General features: G+C 43.9%; 1 protein-coding gene across 2 annotated transcripts in view; it reads left to right on the forward strand.

Annotated features, from left to right (window-relative positions):
* The window catches only part of mnd1 (meiotic nuclear divisions 1 homolog (S. cerevisiae)), a 42,309-nt gene extending 24,728 nt beyond the window's left edge, over positions 1 to 17,581 (forward strand). For both annotated transcript variants that reach the window (XM_055644352.1, XM_055644359.1), the window contains 4 exons: positions 5,560 to 5,634; positions 10,488 to 10,602; positions 16,705 to 16,749; positions 17,232 to 17,581. In XM_055644352.1, coding sequence (XP_055500327.1) covers positions 5,560 to 5,634; positions 10,488 to 10,602; positions 16,705 to 16,749; positions 17,232 to 17,338 — 342 coding nt within the window. In that variant the 3' untranslated portion in view covers positions 17,339 to 17,581. The remainder of the gene's footprint in view (positions 1 to 5,559; positions 5,635 to 10,487; positions 10,603 to 16,704; positions 16,750 to 17,231) is intronic.
* The last annotated feature ends 3,662 nt before the right edge of the window (positions 17,582 to 21,243 follow it).

Below are 21,243 nucleotides of genomic sequence, written 5' to 3' on the forward strand. Positions count from 1 at the left end.
GATTTACCCCTCAGATTCCTATTAAATCTCGATTTCCCCTACTCTGGGCAAGAGGCTATGTGCATCTACCCAATCTATTCCTCTCATGATTTTATATACCTCTATAAGATCACCCCTCATTCTCCTACACGCAAAGGAATAGAGTCCCAGCCCACTCAACCTCTCCCTATAGCTCACACCCTCGTTCTGGCAATATCCTTATAAATCTACTCTGAAACCTTTCAAGCTTGACAATATCTTTCCTATAACATGGTGCCCAGAACTGAACACAATATTCTAAATGCGGTCTCACCAACATCTTATACAACTGCAACATGTCCTTCCAATGTCTATACTCAATACTCTGACTGATGAAGGCCAATGGACCAAAAGCCTTCTTTACTAACTTATCTACCTGCGACTCACTTTCACGGAACAGTTCACCTGTGATCCTTCTGCTCTACAACACTCCCCAGAGGCCTACCATTCACTGTGTAGGTCCTGCCCTTGTTAGGCAGCCCAAAATGCAACACCTCACACTTCTTTGTATTAATTTCCATCAGCCCACCTTGCCAATCGATCCAGATCCTGCTGCAATCGTTCACAACCATCTTCACTATCAGCAAAGCCACCCACATTTGTATCATCAGCAAACTTGCTAATCTTGCCCTGTATGTTCTCATCCAAATCATTGATGTAGATGACAAACAGTAATGGGGTCAGCACCGAACCCTGAGGTACACCACTAGTCACAGGTCTCCAATCCGAGAAGCAGAGGGTGATGGTGGAAGGTTGCTTCTCGGATTGGAGACTCTTTTTGCTCTGGTATTTTATGTAATTCACATGTTTAATCGTTAATGTTTTATTATTAATGTTTAATGATTTATGTGTCATTCCTAACTGTCACTGTTGTAACTTGTGGGTGGAGCACCATGGCAAATTCCTTGTATGTGAATACTTGGCCAATAAACTTATTCATTCATTATATGGAGCCAATTTGCAATCCATTCAGCATTGCTTAACTTCTTGATAGTTATCGGGCATTTATATGCCTCTCATAATGTAATATACTTCTATCAAATCTCCCCATAACCTCTGATGTTCCAGCGAAATCAATTCAAGTCCATCCAACCTCTTCCTGGAGCTAATAACTTCTAATCCAGGCATCATTCTGGTAAACTTCTCTGCACCCTCTCCAAAGCTTCCATATCCGTCCTAAAATGGGATGACCAAACCTGCATGCAATAATACAATGCAGCCTAACCAAAGTCCTACAAAGCTGCATCAGGACTTGCAATACTCAATGACTTCTGACTTATGCTCCCTGATCTGATCGATAAAGGCAAGCGTACCATATGCCGCCTTTACCTCTCTATGTACTTTGTGTTGCCACTTTCAAGGATTATGTATCTAATTAGTTTGTCATATGTTTTAATATGTCAATTATTATACTATAGACTACCCTAAAACATCCCCATTAACTTTCCCAAATTGTGTTGTTCTTCATGCTAAAAATAGAAGAGAAATAATCATTGAGGACCTCGTTTATCTACTACAGCTTCACACACGGATGGCCACGTTGGGCTCTGTAGGGTTCTATTCTTTGCCTAGTTACTTCTTTTTTGTGTCTGACTATGTTGATGAAATCTCCATTGATTCTCCTAAACTGGAGGATTGAGGCAGATGTTTGTCAGCTGTTGCAGGGCTTGCATGCCATCACTTTCTACAAGACAAAGCAGAGTGGCAGCTCGAGGGATAGAGAGGCATCTCTGCTGGACGAACTCAATGCGCTTTACATTCGCTCGAAATGTGCCTTCTCGGGCTCCGTAAGCTTAATTATTAAGGCCAACTTCAGAAGATGCTTCATGAGGGTGAACCCTCACAAGGCGTCTGAGCAATGATGGTGTACCTGGCCACGTTTGTTTTACCTGCATGAACCAACAGGCTGCAATGCTTGCGCACGTCTTCAATCTTTCATTGCTAAGGACCGAGGTTCCCACCTGCTTTGAAAGTGCATCAATGATACATGTGCCCAAAAAAGCAAGGTGACATGCCCAGTGACTTCTAACGAGGGGCACTAATATCTGTGGTGATGGAGTGCTTTGAGATATTGGTTATATATCAAGTTCTGCTTCAAAATCTCCACTGTTGTTCCTGTACCCAAAATGCCAAGGATTACTGGTCTTAATGACTACAGGCCTGTCACACTGACCTCTAATCATGAAGACCCTTGAAAGACTTGTGCTGGCCCACCTGAAAAATATCACAAACCTCCTGCTGGACTGGCTGCAATTTGCATACCGGGCCAATAGATGAGTGGGTGAAGCAGTCAACCTAGGCCTGCACTTCATCCTCCAGCACCTAGACCGCCAATGTGGATTTTAGCTCTGCATTCAACACCATTTTGCCAGAGCTACTACATTCCAAACTCTCCCAGTTGACTGTGCCTGAACCCCTCTGTCTGTGGTTCATCAACTTCCTGACAGACAGGAAGCAGCATGTGAGGCTGGGAAAGCACATCTCAGACCCACAGGCCCTCAGCATAGGAGCACCGCAAGGATGCGTACTCTCTCCTCTCCTCTACTCTCTCTACACCAACAACTGCACCTCCACAGATTCCTCTGCTCAAGCTTGCAGACGACACAACCCTGATTGGACTGATCCAAGATGGGGAGGAATCTGCCTACAGAAGGAAGTGTCACAGCTGATGTCCTGGTGCCATAGCAACAACCTGGGGCTCAATGCTCTTAAAACAATGGAATTGATTGTAGACTTTAGGAGAGCTCCCTCTCCCCTCACCCCACTCACCATCAACTACGCCACAGTCACATCTGTGGAGTTTTTTAATTTCCTTGGAACCATCATCTCCAGGGACCTTAAATGGGGGGCTATCATCGACTCCATTATCAAAAAGGCACAACAGAGGATGTACTTCCTGCGGAAGCTGAGAAAACACAATCTGCTGTGATGGTCCAATTCTATACGGCCATCATAGAGTCTGTCCTCACCTTCTCCATCATGGTCTGGTTTGGATCAGCCACCAAGCACGACATTTGGAGGTTGCAGCGAATCGTCCGATCAGCTGATAAGGTTTGTTGGCTGCAACCTTCCCCCATTGACAAACTACACTGCAAGGGCCAGGAAGAGAGAAGGTAAGATCATCTCTGACCCCTCTCATCCTGGCCACAAACTCTTTGAAGCACTTCCCTCTGGAAGGCGACTCCGGACTGTCAAAGCCGCCACAGCCAGACATAAAAACAGCTTTTTTCCAGGAGCAGTAGCTCTACTCAATACCAAAAGTCTGTAGCCTCCTTGTGCTCTGATATTTTATTTCATTCTTCACATCTTTAAATTAAAATGGTTTATTTTTAATTGTCTACTGTATATCGTGTTATTACTTGCGAGCAAAGCACCAAGGCAAATTCCTTCTATGTATACATATTCAGCTAATAAAATGTATTCAATACCTTAGCAAGATCCTGGGCCTGTTACAATTTGCCTACAGTCAAAATATATCAATGGGGGACATGATCGTGTTGGCTCTCCTCACTGAAGTGACAATAAGAACATGTATGTCAGGTTGTTATTTATCGACTACAGCTCGGTATTCCAGGCCATCATCCCCTCCAAATTTGTTGCGACACTCTGAACGCCTCCCTACTCATCCCTCTACACCAGGAGTTTTTGACTTCCTCATTGGCAAACCACAGATCAGGGCAGCCCTGTGGCGCAGCGGTAGAGTTGTTGCCTCACAGCGCCAGAGACCTTGGTTCGATCCTGACTACGAGTGCTGTCCGTACGGAGTATGCATGTTCTCCACGTAACCTGCGTGAGTTTTCTTCAATATCAGTTCCCTCCACACTCCAAAAACTTACAGGTTTGTAGGTTTTATTGGTTGCTATAAATGTAAATTGTCCCTAGTGCGTATAGGGTTGTGTTAGTGTGCGGGGTTCGGTGCGGACATGATGGGCCGACGGCCTGTTTCATCGCTGTATCTCTAAACTAAACAATTAGTACAAATTGTCTAAAACACTTTCTCCTCGATAACCATTAGCGCAAGCGCATCTCAGGGTTGTTTGCTCAGGCCCCTGCTCTACTTTCTTTCTTCCTATGACTGTTAGCCAGGCAGTTCCAATACTGTCTTTAAATTTGCTGATGATACCACTGTTTTATGACAAAAAACAGGTAACGAAGTGTCATTGCTTAGGAGGAAGAGAAAAAATCTGATTGAATAGTGCCAGAACAACAATCTTGCTCACAAATGTACAAGACATAAGTGCTCATAGACGTAATGCTCATTGATGTAAATGTAGGTGGGGTTGGTGAGTAACTTTGTTGGAGGAGTAGCAGACAGGGTAGGATGCTGACAGAAGATACAGCAGGATGTAGATCGGCAGCAGAAATGAGCGGAGAAATGGCAGATGGAGTTTAACCCGAGTAAGTGTGAGGTGTTACACTTTGGGAGGTTGAACTCTGACCTTGATGCGTCTGGGAAGAGAGGGACAGGGAGAGGCGAGAGCAAAACTCCGGGTCAAAAGAGAATCCATCTATGACAGCTGTGCGGAAACCATGTGCACTAATGAATGAGGATATCTTGGATGTCCTCATATGGAAAGCTTCATCTTGGGAGCAGACATAGTGGAGGCAGAGGAATTGAGAGTAGGGGATATCATCTTTGCAAGCGGCAGGGTGGGAGGAAATGTAATCAAGATAACTGGGAATTGGTAGGTTTGTTTTAGATGTCAGTTGAAAGTCTGTACCCTGTGGCGGAGGCAGAGAAATCAAGAAAGGGATAGGGATGTCAGAGATTTAGTTTGGTTTAGAGATACAGTGCGGAAACAGGCCTTCGGCCCACCGTGTCTGCACCGACCAACAAACCCCCACACATTAACACAAGGTTACACACACTATGGACAATTTACACTTATGCCAAGTATACAAATCCTAGCCAATTAACCTACAAACTTATACATCTTTGAGTGTGGGAGGAAACCGAACATCTCAGAGAAAAGCCACGCGATCACGGGGAGAAAGTACAAACTCCGTACAGACAGCACCCATAGTCGGGATCGAACCCAGGATCTAGCGATGCAGTTGCTGTAACGCAGCAACTCTACCACTGCGCCACCGTGCCGTTAGATAGTCCAGCAGAATTTGAGGACTGAGTAGCAGTTAAGTTAGTAAATAATTTTTCACTTCCAGTTTTATTTTGCCCGTTCTCACTAAAATCAGTCCGAAGAAGGGTCCCGACATGACACATCACAAACTACTTCCATTGACTGTCCAAAGTTGCCCAGCCCTCATGTCTTTCTGTACCATAAAAACAGGAGAAATACTCATTGAGGATCATGCCCATCTCCTGTAGCTCTGCACAGAGATGACCAGTTTGGTTTCTGAGGGACCCTATACTCTCTCTCGTCGCCCTCTTTCCCTTAATGTACTTTATAAAATCATTATAGTCATTGTATTATGTATCGGCGTAAATAAGATTATTATTTATTTGAGGCTCTTCAATCTTAAAATCCATGTTTGCATCTAAATATGCTTCATAAATGTACTGACTAGTCTTTTTTTTTCCAGCTCAGGGAAGCAACCGAAAGGAAACAAAGTGTATGCCAAAATATTGAGAAAGTAAATGTGGGACGTCAGAATACGGTAAGAAGTTGTGCATTAAATTTGCAGTTTACAAAGACAAAAATGGAATTTGGAGAATGTGATCGATACAAATGCTAATATTTAGTTTGGCACTATTTGTACAAAACACTGTTGTTTGGTCTCGGGAATTGTGGATTTCCTATGTTAGTATTAATATCACTACACTTCATCTTAAAAGGAATTTAACTGACAAATGTAATGGATGGTATTTCATAACACTGATTAGCTTAGAGTCATAGAGAATCAGAGTGATACAGTGTGGAAAGAGGAACTTTGGTTCCTTATCCCTCAAAGCTTATCCTATCCATGTACCTGTTTAAATGTTGGGATAGCCCTTGCCTCTACTAATATCTCTGGCAGCTTGTTCTATACCGCCCTTTGTGTGAAAAAGTTACCCCTAAGATTCCTATTAAATCTTTTCCCCTTCACCTTAAACCTATGTCCAACTTGCAGAGGAAAAGGTAGTAATTGTTTCAGTATTGCCATGTTTCTCATGTGGACCAGAGGGGTAAACTCTGTGGAGCCAGAGGACATGAGTGAGATCCTAATTGAGTATTTCCCATTGTTCACCAGAGACACGAAGTTGAAGGATGGTGATTTCTGGGAGGGGAAGGCTGATACTGTGGAGCACATCTGCATCCGAAATTAAGCATTTTAAGGGAGGTATAGGCTGGTACTGAAGAACGATGGGAATTGAGCATATTAAGGTGGATAAATGTCCCGACTATGGGTGCTGTATGTACAGAGTTTGTACGTTCTCCCCGTGACCTGAGTGGGTTTTCTCCAGGTGCTCTGGTTTCCTCCCACACTCCAAAGACATGCAGGTTTGTAGGTTAATTGGCTTGGTAAAATTTCAAATTGTCACGCAGGTGGCGCGCGAGGACTTTGAGAATCCCAAAATTCTGGGGAACCGCGCGTCACCGCCTACCATGCTCGCGTAATGCACGCCATGCACGCGTCACACGTTCATTACAACTCGTGCGTCCTGACGCGTAAACGATGTCGCGTAAATGACGCGCAACTGACGTCCAAGTGGGACAGGCCCTTTAATGTAAGGGGATCGTTGGTCGGTGCGGACGCGTTGAGCCGAAGGGCCCATTTCCCCGCTGTCTCTCTCGACGTTGCACGTAACTGATCAGAATGGCGAGAGCTTGCTGCCCAAAGCACTCAACAGTGTGGGAGGAGTCTAATTATAATCTCTCTCAGAACTAAGTCTAAGTATAATCTCTAAACAAAACCCCAGGCCCAGCCAGAATCTATCCCAGATGACAAGAGAAGCAAGGGAGGAGATTGCTGGTGTTCTGACAGACATTTTTATATCTATGTTAGCCACGGATGAGGCACACGGAGACTAGATGAAAAAGCTGATGTAATCCCTTGAATAAACGGGGCAGTAGGGAAAAGCCTTGCATAATTGCAGGGCAGGAGTTGGAGAATATTCTAAAGGACAGGATTTATATTCACTTGGAAAGGCAGAGACTGCCGAGGGGTCAGCATAGGTGTAGTGTAGGAGGAACATTATGTCTCACAAATAGAGTCATACAGTACACACAGCACAGAAACAGGCCCTTTGGTCCTACTTAGTGAAAGGCCTGGATAGAGTGGATGTGGAGAAGATGTTTCCACTAGTGGGAGAGTCTAGGACTAGAGGTCATAACCCCAGAATTAAAGGGCGTTCTTTTAGGAAGGAGATGAGGAGGAAGTTCTTTAGTCAGAGGATGGCGAATCTGTGGAAATCTTTGCCACAGAAGGCTGTGGAAGCCAAGTCAATAGATATTTTTAAGGCAGAGATAGATAGATTCCAGATTAGTTCGGGTGTCGGGTTATGGGGAGAAGGCAGGAAAATGGGGTTAGGAGGGAGAGATAGATCAGCCATGATTGAATGGTGGAGTAAATTTGATGGACCAAATGGCCTAATTCTGCTCCTTATATACTTGCCTATGCCGACCAAGATTTAATGCCATTTAATTTAAGTTTTCTAAAGAGAAACATAAGGAGGTTGTCAAATGTCTGTCTTAGGTCCAGACAACATCCACATTACCCTCATCAGCAATCTACATCACTCCCTCAAAAAACGTTGACACATGACATGCCCTATACAAGGCTTAGCTGCTTTTCCATAATATTCCATGCTTCTCCAAATCCTATCCCAAAGAATCTTTTCTAATAATTGCTCACGCACAGATGTAAGGCTCACTAGCCAATAATTACCTGGGACATCCTGTACCCTTCTTGTACACAGGCATGTACAAATGGTCATCTCCATTTTGCTGACAACGTGCTTTGCCTCAAGAGGGTACCTAAGATCTCGCCCAAGGCACGAACAGTCTGTTCCCTTGTTGAGTATGCTAGGATAGGTTCCATTGAGCCCCAGGGACTTCTCCACCATCATGTCTTTCAAGAGACCTAACACCTTGTTCAAATGGAAATGCATCGTTCCCTGATCATGCCATCATCAATCACCTCCCCCTCGGTGAATACTGATAATAGACAATAGACAATAGGTGCAGGAGTAGGCCATTCGGCCCTTCAAGCCAGCACCGCCATTCACTGTGATCATGGCTGATCATTCACAATCAGTACCCCTTTCCTGCCTTCTTCCCATATCCCTTGACTCCACTATCTTTAAGAGCTGTATCCAACTCTCTCTTGAAAGCCTCCAAAGAATTAGCCTGCACTGCCTCCTGAGGCAGAGAATTCCACAGATTCACAACTCTCTGTGTGAAAAAGGTTTTCCTCATCTCCATTCCAAATGGCTTACCCCTTATTCTTAAACTGTGGCCCCTGGTTCTGGACTCTTCCAACATCGGAACATGTTTCCTGCTTCTAGGATGTCCAAATCCTTAATAATCTTATATGTTTCAATAAGATCCTCTCTCATTCTTCTAAATTCTAGAGTATACAAGCCAAGCCCCTCCATTCTATCAACATATGAAAGTCCCGCCATCCCGGGAATTAACCTCTTGAACCTACACTGCACTCCCTCAATAGCACGAATGTCCTTCCTCAAATTTGGAGACCAAAGCTGTACACAATACTCCAGGTGTGGTCTCACTAGGCCCCTGTACAACTGCAGGAGGACCTCTTTGCTCCTATACTCAACTCCTCTTGTTATGAAGGCCAACATGCCATTTGCTTTCTTCACTGCTTGCTGTACCTGCATGCTTACTTTCAGTGACTGATGAACAAGGACCCCCAGATCCCGTTGTACTTCCCATTTTCCCAACTTGACACCATCCAGATGTTAAATACTAGGACCTTGCCCATCTTCTCTGGCTCCAGGCAGAGATTTATTCATTTGTACATGAGTGGACCTATAATTTCCCTCGTTACCCTCTTACTTTAAGTATACATATAAAATGTTTTGGGATTCTCCTTAATCCTACTTAACAAGGATGCTTTATGGCATCCTTAGTCGCATTAGGCTTAGGTTTAGGCTTATTATTGACATGTAGAACATAGAGCTCAAGAACAGGTTCTTTAGCCGACAATGCACCGTGTAATCTGCACCATCTCTGAAGTCTCCACATCCTTCTTGTATTGTGGTGACCAGAACGGCACGCTATATTCCAAATGTGGCCTAACCAAAGTCCAGGACATCCCGACCCCTGATCTGGTTTTGAGACAACAGCATGAATATTGATTTCTCGAACTTCAAATAACCCTTGCATCTCCTCTCTCTCCGTCCTTCTCCCATCTAAGTCGTTGTACTTGTTTCACTGCGCATTGTCTATAACTCGTTTTCAACTAGCCCACAGCTCGCAATGGCCTGTTCCCTTTATCATCGTTACTTTTTTGCTTATCTTTCATTCATTTGTTCTATATCTCTCTACAACACTGTCTATATCTCTCGTTCCCCTTTCCGCTGACTCAGAGTCTGAAGAAGTGTCGCAACACAAAACATCACCTATTCTTTTTTGCCAGAGATGCTGTCTGACCCGCTGAGTTACCCCAGCTTTTTATGTCCATCTTTGGTTTAGTCCAGCATCTGCTGTTCCGTCCTAAACCTTTCTTTCAATGTCTGCAAATACAAAGAAGATGGTGATTGACTTCAGGAAGCTAATCTTCTGCCTGACTCCCTATATTCTCTTTGCAGAACCTCATCCTTTTTCATACCTACAGTATGTCATTTGTGCCAATGTGCACAACTTTTGTCTGCTCGTCCACCCCTTTGAGGTGGGGATGGAAAGATGTGACTGGTGGTGGGATCACGCTGACAGCAGCAGAAATGTCGGGATGATATGTTAGATGCGGAGACTGATGGGGTGAAAGCTAAGGACCTGGGGAATAGCCTTATTCTGTTGAGGGGAGGGGGAGGGAAAGCAGAACTAGGCGAATGCCAAATATAGTGTTATAGCTGCAGAAAAAAGTGCACATAAAAAATGTACAATGGCTTCATAGAGGGAGATTGGAAATGTATCCTTAACATATGAGAGGTTTATTGAAGATTCTTTTAGCTTGGGAAAAAGCCATTCTTCAATCTAGTAATACTGGTACAGTCAAACTAAATCTGATTGGAGGTGTAGCGGTAGAGTTGCTGCCTTATTGCGCCAGGGACCTGGGTTTGATCCGGACCATGGGTGCTGTCCGTACGGGGTTTGTATGTTCTCCCCATGACCACGTGGGTTTTCTCTGGGTGCTCTGGTTTCCTCCCACAACCAAAGGCGTACAGGTTTGTAGGCTAATTGGCTTGGTATAATTGTAAATTGTCCCTAAAATGTGTGTGTGATATTGCTAGCACATGGGATGTTCGCAGGTCGGCGCAGACACGAAGGGCCGAAGGGCCTGCTTCCTCGCTGTATCTCTAAAGTAAACTAAACTCAATATCATTTAATGTTGAACTTTATCAACAGGAAAACCGTGCAAAGTTGACAAAAGAATTGGAAGAACTTCGAAAAGAAAAGATTCAATTGAAAGCAGAGGTGGAAAAATACCAAGAATGTGATCCAGAAGTTGTAGAAGAAATCAGTGAGTAATTTGATCCATTTGGTTGAGTAACTGTTAATATGATATGGTGCAACTGGTTCGCTGCTGCTCATATATCTTAACATTGTAACGTAAATGTTATTACAGTGTGTTTTTACACATCAATGAGAGTAGGAGCCATTTATTTTATTACAATTATAAGGACATATGCCTTGAAACTGGGTAATATTGTGCTGTCTCTAATTATTACAATGTGATTGAAAACCAATGTCATGTTTTCAGGCCAAATCAAAGTTACTGCAAAACTCAACTGGACTCAAGCATGTTTGATATTCTCTTAAAGTATATTATTTACTCTGTGAACTTAACATGGATAAGGAATTTCAAAGCACGCTTATGTATATGAGAAAAAACTGATCCGAATCTCGTGAGACATACAGCTAATGACATTTACATTAAATTGGCAGGGGTGGGATTGCTTGCAGGACAAAGGCAGGTGAGAGGTTAGAAGTTGGTCTGGAAGGTGATGAGAAAAAAAGTATGGAATAGGCAGGAGAAAGTCAGGGACCAAGTAAAGAAAGAGCTGATGGGTATGGTAGATGAACATAGGGCATGGATAGGTACAGGCGGCTGGGATGTTGTAGTCAAGGGAGGAGAGAGCCAGGGGTGAGGGTAAAAGAGGAGGAGGGGTTGCATTATTGGTTAATGAGGATGTCACATCAGTGGTGAGAGGTGACATTAGGGACGGTTTGTCTAGCGAGCCTGTATGGGTGGAGCTGAGGAACAAGAAAAGGATGATCACCTTGTTGGGGGGGTACTACAAACCCCCAAATAGTCCACGGGAATTAGAAGATCAAATGTGCCAGGAGATTGCAGGTCTAATAAGATTGTTGATGGGGATTTCAACTTTCCCAACATTGACTGGCAATGTCATGGTGCGAAAGGCTTAGACTCGTAGTGGTTCGTTATGCCAGCCGTAGGCACTCAGGACATCAGGTAAGTCGGGACGTTTTTTCAGCATTATGAAAAATGTCCACGAGTAACAAAATAGCCACGAATACCTACGGCGTGCATAAAGAGCCGCTACGATATATTCACGGCCTCCAACGGATTTGTAACGAACATTCTGCGAGTTTGAAAACTCGGGAGAATTTGTGAATAACTCAGGAGAATATGTGAATAACTCGGGAAAGTGGGACAGGGCCTTAAGGCAGCAACTTTACCACACACATGCACACATACAAAACCACATCATCAGAGAGTTTTCAGAGAAAACCTCTCAAAGCAGTTTCAGGTGTTCTAAGGCATCTCTGAGATCAGGGCTGTTCTGCAGACATTTTACAGGAGGGCTTACAGGCATCAATGCAGCACTGAACTGTGAACATGAAACTCATGGTTAGTCACATCTTCCTACCCTTAAGGGCATGTCCCACTTGGTCGTAATTTGCACCTCATTTACACGTCATATGTAAAATAGGTCAACATGTCGTTACGCGCGACATCGCGTGCAAATCACGCGTCATCATGCTGTTTACAAGGTTAATTCCCGGGATGGCGGGACTGTCATATGCTGAGAGAATGGAGCAGCTGGGCTTGTACACTCTGGAGTTTAGGAGGATGAGAGGGTATCTCATTGAAACATATAAGATTGTTCAGGGCTTGGACATACTAGAGGCAGGAAACATGTTCCCGATGTTGGGGGAAGTCCAGAACCAGGGGCCACAGTTCAAGAATAAGGAGTAAGCCATTTAGAATGGAGACGAGGAAACACTTTCTCACAGAGTGGTGAGTCTGTGCAATTCTCTGCCTCAGAGGACGGTGGAGGCCGGTTCTCTAGATGCGTTCAAGAGAGAGCTAGATAGGGCTCTTAAAGATAGCGGAGTCAGGGATATGAGGAGAAGGCAGGAACGGGGTACTGATTGGGGATGATCAGCCATGATCACATTGAATGGCGATGCTGGCTCGAAGGGCCAAATAAGGTTGTGTAAATGGCGCGCAAATGATGGCCAAGTGGGACAGGCCTTTAGTATATAGGAAAGAACTGCAGATACTGATCTACACCGAAGATAGGCACAAAATGCTGGAGTGACTAAGCGGGACAGACAGCACCTCTGGCGAGAAGGACACCCATTCCTTCTGCTAAAGATGCTGTCTGCCCCGCTGAGTTACCCCAGCATTTTGTATTGATTTTCTTCACCTTAGGTCAGGAATGCTGCAGCCATTGATCTGTGTCACATATACAATTTGCTGCACACTACAGCATTTTGAAAGGTTATTCAGATTCTGTACTTGCGGAAGAGTCCTGTCATATAATTCAATTTTCGTGAGGACCTATTCCATGCTTGTCAGCATCACAGGCATCCCATACGTGCAGTTTGTCATGAGTTTGCCAAATTTCAACCAGGCAACAGTAATCAACAGAGATAGAAACATTGAAAAATAGGTTCAGGAGTGGACCATTTGCCCATTCGAGCCAGCACCGCCATTCAATACGATCATGGCTGATCATCCAAAATTAGTACCCCATTCCTGCTTTTTCCCCATATCCCTTTATTCCTTTAGCCCTAAGAGCTAAATCTAACTCTCCCTTAAAAACATCCAGTGAATTGTCCTCCACTGCCTTCTGTGGCAGAGAATTTCACAGATTCACAACTCTCTGGGTGAAAACGTTTTTCCTCATCTCAGTCCTAAATGGCCCACCCCTTATTCTTAAACTGTGACCCCTGGTTCTGGACTCCCCCAACATGGGGAACATTTTTCCTGCATCTAGCCTGTCCAATCCCTTAATAATTTCACATGTTTCTATAAGATTCCCTCTCATTCTTCTATATTTCAGTGAATACAAGCCCAGTCAACCCATTGTTTCATCATATGCCAGTCCCGCCATCCTGGGAATTAAACTGGTGAACCTACGCTGCATTCTCTCAATAGCAATAATGTCCTTCCTCAAATTAGAAGACCAAAATTGCACACAGGTGCGATCCCACCAGGGCCCTGTACAACCGCAGTATGACCTCCTTGCTCCTAAACTCAAATCCTCTCACAATGAAGGCCAACATGCCATTAGCTATCTTCACTGCCTGCTGTACCTGTATGCTTACTTTCAGTGACTGATGTACAAGCACACCCAGGTCTATCATTGCACCTCCCCTTTTCCTAATCGGACACCATTCAGATAATAATATGCCTTCCTGTTCTTGCCACCAAAGTGGATAACCTCACATTTATCACCATTATACTGCATCTGGCATGCATCTGCCCACTCACCCATCCTATCCAAGTTACCCTGTAGCCTCATAGCATCCTCCTCGCAGCTCACACTGCCGCCCAGCTTTGTGTCATCAGCAAATTTTGCTAATGTTAATTTAATTCCTTCGTCTAAATCGTTAATATAACTGGGGTCCCAGCACCGAGCCTTGGGTCACCCCACTAGTCACTGCCTGCCATTCTGAAAAGGATCCATTAATTCCCTACGCTTAGCTTCCTGTCTGCCAACCAGTTCTCCATCCATGTCAATACCCTAACCCCAATACCATGTGCTCTAATTTTGCACACTAATCTCGTCTAATTTTGTCAAAGGCTTTTTGAAAGTCCAGATACACCACATCCACTGGCTCTCCCTTATCCATTCTACTTTTTACATCCTCAAAACTTCCAAAAGATTAGTCAAGCATGATTTCCCCTTCATAAATCCATGCTGACTTTGACCGATCCCGTCACTGCTTTCCAAATGTGCTGCTATAACATCATTAATAATCGACTCAAACATCTTCCCCACTACCAATGTAAGGCTAACTGGTCTATAATTTCCTGGTTTCTCTCTCCCTCCTTTCTGAAAAAAAGTGGGGTTACATTAGCTACCCTCCAGTCCACAGGAACTGATCCAGAATCGATAGAACATTGAAAAATGATCACCAGTGCATCCACAATTTCTAGGGTCACCTTCTTGAGTACTCTGGAATGCAGACCATCAGGCCCTGGGGATTTATCTGCCTTCTATCCCAACAATTTACCCTACACAATTTCCTGACTAATGTGGATTCCCTTCAGTTCCCTCCTCCCTCCCACTAAATCCTCAGTCCCCTTGTATTTATGGGAGATTGTTTGTGTCTTCCTTAGTGAAGACAGAACCAAAGTATTAATTTAACTATTCTGCCATTTATTTGTTCCTCATTATAAATTCACCTGTTTCTGACTGTAAGGGGCCTACATTTGTCTTCACTAATCTTTTCCATTTTACATATCTAAAGAAGCGTCAAAGCCTCCTTTCTTTAAGTTCAGGACCCTAGTATCTGAATTAACCGTGTCACTCTCCATCTTAATGCAGAATTCCACCATATTATGGTCAATGGGCTTTGCACAACAAGATCACTAATTGATCCTTCCTCATTACACAATACCCAGTCTAGGATGGCCTGCTCTCTAGTCAGCTCCTCTACATTTTGGTTTAAAAAACCATTCTGTGTATATTCCAGGAAATCCTCCTCCTCAGTGCTGTTACCAGTTTGGTTGGCCCAATCTAGATTAAAGGCATCCATGATAACTGCTGTACCTTTGCCACACACATCCCTAATTTCCTGCTTGATGCTATCCCCAACCTCCCTACTGCTGTTTGGTGGTCTGTAGACAACTCCAACAAGCATTTTCAACCTTTGGCTATTTCACAGTTCTACCCATACTGATTCTGCAGCATCCAAGCTAATGTCTCTCCTTGCTATTGCATTAATCTCCTCTTTAACCAGCAATGCCACACAACCTCCTCTTCCTTTCTGTCTATCATTCCTGAATATTGAATACCCCTGCATGTTTAACTCCCAGCCTTGGTCACCCTGGAGCCAAGTCTCTGTAATTCCAACTATATCATATCTCTTAACTACTAGCTGCGCATTCAATTCATCCACCTTATTACGAATGCTCCTCGCATTAAGGCACAAAGCTTTCAGGTTTGATTTTCTTATCTCCGTTTTACTTTTTGCTTCTGTCCTCCTTTTATCCCCCCCGTGTCTCCTTGCAATGGTTCCCATCTCCCTGCCCTGTTAGTTTGAATAGAGAGACAAGAGACTGCACTCAGTTTAGTTTAGAGATAGTCAGGCCCTTCAGCCCACCTAATCCGCACCGACCAGTGTTGGAGAAACCAAAGATCTCAAAGAAAATGCACGCTGTCACAGGGAGAACGTACAAACATCGTATAGACAGCACCTGTAGTGAACCCAGTTCTGTCTTTGTGGAGCTTGCATGGTCTCGCTGCGACTGTATGGGTTTCCTCCGGGTGCTCTGTTTCCTCCCTCATCCCAAAGATGTGCAGATATGTAGGATAATTGGCTCCTGTAAAGTGGGATAACGTAGAATTAGTATGAATGAGTGATCGATGGCTGGCATGGACTTGGTGGGCCGAAAGGCTTGTATCTATTGCTATATCTAACAACCATACATCAGCTTCTTCTTGTTACTGAAGTTCCTCATCCCTACGTAAACTCTAGTATGTCTATATCCATTCTACTGCATTTATCCCAACATGTTGTAGCTAGAATTACCTTCAGCTGAGACCTAATCAATAATTTGTAATTCCAACCAAATCTCATTGTTTTATGAAGGTAATTGTTCTATTTTTTTCTAGCTTCCGACTTACCCTGACTCCTTTGAATAATGTATATGGATAGCCAAGAGTCTTTGCACATCTACTCTTTCAAAATGTTACCACATATTTTTCTATTGGTATTCCCAATGTGCCTTGGAATTGCACTGCTTGTCCCATGCTTCTGTACAATAAAGCATTGTAGTCATTGTAGATCAATCATTATTGCTGATTTGATCCATGTCTGGTTTTGCTATTGCTGACCCAATCCTTAATCCATGTCGGGTTGCTCACATTCCACAACATAGCATAGTGGAAACCTGACATGGATTACGGATTGGGTCAGCAATAGCAAAACCAGACATGGACCAAATTAGCAATAGCGATAGATCTCCAGTCATCCTGAATTCTGCAAATATTCTTATCACTATGTGCTTGCTTGGCACGTTCTGTTACGTTAGTAAACTTGTCGAGTATTAACCTTCATATTCCTTAGTTAGGAACAATTAACTTGCACAGTACAAGTCCTGTTGTAATTATTCTGAATGTTTTCTCTTGTCTTTCTATAGGGAAGTTAAATAAAATTGCAAGAGATGCTGCCAATAGATGGACAGGTATGTTATAAATAATTTCTATTCTACAGAAAGATCATCAGATGTTTACAGATTTCTCTAACTTCAAGTAACCCTGGCATTCCCCACTCGCACCATCTCTCCCCTCCCAAGTCGTATCAGCTTCAAAGTCATCTTGTTGTGTCTCATTGTCTGTAACTTGTTTTCAACTAGCCCACAGCTAACAATGGCCTGTTTCCTTTATCATCGTTACTTTTTGCATATCTTTTATTCATTGTTTTATATCTCTCTACATTATGTATATCTATCATTTCCCTTTCCCCCGATTCTCCGTCTCGACCCAAAACATCTCCTACTCCTTTTCTCCAGAGATACTGACCCGTTGAGTTACTCCTGCTTTATGTGCCTAAACCAGCATCTGCAGTTCCTTCCTACACATCAGATGTTTATTACCTATTTCATATGTCGTGCTGGCATCATGGCTGAACTTTCATGTTAATTTTATTTTTTATTTATTCTTTTAGATAACGTCTTTACTGTGAAATCCTGGGCTAAGAAAAAGTTTGGATTTGAAAATAAACAAATTGATAAGACTTTTGGAATTCCAGAAGATTTTGACTATATTGATTGACGATTTCAAGCTGCACAAATCGATTTGTTCCTGATTTGAGGCTCCGTAAAGTATTATGTTGATAATAAAACTATTTATTTTACCATAAGAAATGCTTAACTTCCAAGCACTCCATTTTGTTCTTTGGAGGCCACAGGACCAACATCCTGAAGAGAGACTTTCCTACTATTCGCACATTTTTGTTTTAGTTTTGTTCACTGCTTGATTATGTCTCACAATAAAAAGACACGCTTGGCCGTTGATTAGCAATTGTTGTAACATTGATTTCACCAAAATGAAATTTGGTGATCACAGGTTCAGCTATATTTTGAAATATATATATATATCTATCAACATTCTTCAAGCCCAGTTGAAACATTCTGAATATAATAGCCCTGTCACATGGTACGAGTTCATTCCAAGAGCTCTCCCGAGTTTTAAAAAAATCAAACTCGTGGTAAGCATGGAGAATGAACATAGCGGGTACGTCGGAGCTCGGGGACGTCTCTTAGCGGCTCGTAACACTAACGGCAGGTACTCGGGAAGACTCGCTAACGGCAGGTAAGCTCAGGAAGACTCGGGAAGAATTTTCAACATGTTGAAAAATGTCCACGAGAGCCCCGAGTACCAACGAGCGGCCATTCCCGTAAATCTCCGAGTTCGAATCAGGGCAAACTCGGGAGAGCTCTTGGAATTAACTCGTACCATGGGACAGGGCCATAAGGTTGTGTTTTGTTTAGTTTAGAGAAAAAACACAGGAATAGGCCCTTCGGCCCACCAAGTCCACACCGACCAATGATCCCCTTACATTAACACTATCCTACACACACTAGGGACAATTTACACTTATACCAAGCCAATTAACCAACAAACCTGTGTGTCTTTGGAGTGTGGGAGGAAGCCGAAGATCTGGGAGAAAACCCACAGGTCACGGGGAGAACGTACAAACTCCATGCAGACAGCACCCGAGGTCAGGATCGAACCCGGGTCTACTGCCGCTGTAAGGCAGCAACTCTACTGCTGTGCCACCACGCCATCCACCGTGTTGCATCACTCAATTGTAGTCATCTCTGAGCATGACTGAATGGTAATATAAAAAGCAAAGAAGGTTAAAAAGTGACAAAAGAAGCCATCAATTTATCCAAGAACCTGCTTAGCGTCATAGTCATAGGGTGATACAGCGTGGAAACAGGCCCTTCGGTCCAACTTGCCCACACCAGCCAACATGTCCCAGCTACACTAGTCCCCCCTGCCCGCGTTTGGCCTGTAGCAGTCCAAACCTTAAATAATTAAATGTTAATCATTTTTAGTCAACTGGTTCTGCTTAAAACTAAGCCCAGTATTCTGCACTCCATGACTGTGGTGAAGGCAGCGCATGGCAACTTGCCTTCATCAGACGGCCTTGAGGGGACATCATGTTACAATTGTATGGGATGGCGGTGAGACCATACCTGGACTACTGAATTCTGTTCAGGTAGCTGTACAATGGGAATAATGTGATTAAACCTGACAGGATGCAGAAAACCTGACAGGATGCAAGCAGGTATTGGAGAGCTTGAGCTAAAAGGAACTGCTGGATAGGCTGGGACCATGTTCATTGAACCATGGCTGGGACCGTGTTCCTTGGAACAAAAGAGTGGGGGAAGACCTCAGAAGTTTTAAAAATAGAAGGATGGATGGTCACAATCTTCTTTCCAAACTAGGTGAGTCTGAAACTAGACTCTAGAAACTAGAGTAAAAATATAGTTTAGTTTAGCGATATAGCGCAGAAACAGGCCCTTCGTCCCACCGAGTCCACAACGGCCAGCGATCCCTGCACATTTACACTATCCTACACACACTAGGGGCAATTTACACCTACACCAAGCCAATTAACCTACAAACCTGTACGTCTTTGGAGTGTGTGAGAAAGCCAAAGATTTCGGAGAAAACCCACGCGATCACTGGGAGAATGTACAAACTCCGTACAGACAGAGCCTGCAGCTGGGTCTCTGATGCTGCAAGCGCTGTAAGGCAGCAACTCTACCGCTGTTCCACCGTGCCACCCTTAGCTTCCTCTTCTTGCGTTTGAGGCAGCAGAAGTTATGTAACGCCCTCCAGGCGCTGTAGCCAGTTAGGCCTTGCGCATTCAGCTGCAGCAGGGTGATGCCATCCGGTTCGACATCCGTAGGTGCCCTGCCTAAAAAGGGCGCATGCCTCGGGATGGCGCCAAGCCATGGTGACTGACGTTGCATTTGTGCTGCAAGCTGCGGCGACTGAGGTTGCATTATTCCTGCTGCTGTCTCTGATTGTTGTCGTTCGCCTGACAGAGGTCAGTTGACAGGGCTCACCACGGGGAGATCAACAACATGAGCCCCGCCTTAAGCTTAAGATAAGAGGAAAAGTTTAAAGGGGATCTAATGGGAAGGGGTTTGCCACAGACTTGGGGATGTGGAACAAGGTACCAGATGAAGTGTAAGAGTTATTGGCGTACAGCACAGAAACAGGCATGTTGGCCTCACTCCTTCAAGTAGACCAAGGAGAATTCAATGCTATAGCAATCAATAGCATTGCTATCCAATGTTATTGGAATAGCTTTCCAATGGCTTAATGTCACTGGAAACATGACATTATGCTGGGAAGAGTGCAAAGATTTACAAGGATGTTGCCAGGATTTCCAGGTTAGGCAGGCTGGGACGGTGAGGAGGTGTATAAAATCATGAGGGAAATAGATAATAACCACTAGGTGGCGCCAGCAATAGCTGCCTCGCCAACTGTCTGTCTGTCCCTTCTTTGTTGTTTGATACTATGTGTTAAATGTATGTTTTTAGTGTTCTTTAACTTGTTTTATGTGGGGGTTTGGGGGGAAACTTATTTAAATCTCTTACCTCGATGGAGATGCGATTTATTTCCGTATCGTATCTCCGTCCACACTGCAGCCTAACATCGAGGAGCTGGCGGCCTCTGCTGGATCCCGACTTCGGGAGCCTGTGGACTTAACATCAAGGAGCTCTGGTTAGAGACCAACCTCGGGAGCTCCAAGCCACAGGAGTTTCGATCGCCCCGACACGGATCTTTGATCGCCCCGACTGTGGATGGTCCGACTGCCCCGACCGCGAGAGAATAAAGAGGAAGAAGTTTGGACTTTATTGCTTTCCATCACTTTAATGAGTGGAGTCGTACACACATCAAAATACAACACAGATTTATTAAAGCCCACTTACAGTATTGGTCTGCAGAACATTACAGTACCTAAAAGCTACTCAGACTGAATTACGTAAGCAAGCTCTTGGTAATATAAATTGCATATTAGGCGGAGCAACTACTAACAAGCACTACAATTGGTTAGTAGGAAATAACCAATCTACAATCACAGTGAGGAATGTGGGGAATCTGCTGTGGTGGATGTTTATATTAACTTTCGTGTAGTTGTGTGTCTTTTTGCTTTTTTTAGTATGGCTGTATGGTAATTCGAATTTCACTGGCACATGTGACAATAAACTGGCCTTGAAACCTTGATGGGATGAAATCACAGATCCTTTTTCTAGGGAAAGGGAATCAAGAACTAGAGGGCATTGGCTTAAGGCATGAGGGATAAGATTTAACAGGAGCATGTGGGGCAACTTTTTCACACAAAGTTTGGTAGATATATGGAATAAGCTTGAGCATGTAGTTGCTGCAGGCAGGATAACAAAAGGTAAAAATACATTTGGATAGGTGCACGGGTAGGAATAGTGTAGAAAGGTATGGGTCAGGTGGGACTACCTTGGGCTAGCATTGTCGGCATGGACAACTTGGGACGAAGACCCTGTTTCCATGCTGTTTGATTCTGACATAATCCAAAGAGAAATGAAAAAGAGATGGATGGGTGAATCTCACATATGCTTGCACGTCACACCTGGGAGACCACACCTGGAGTATTGTGTGCAGTGTTGGTCCCCTAATTT

This window comes from Leucoraja erinacea, chromosome 1 (assembly GCF_028641065.1).
Source record: "Leucoraja erinacea ecotype New England chromosome 1, Leri_hhj_1, whole genome shotgun sequence".
Classification (NCBI taxonomy): Eukaryota; Metazoa; Chordata; class Chondrichthyes; order Rajiformes; family Rajidae; genus Leucoraja; species Leucoraja erinaceus.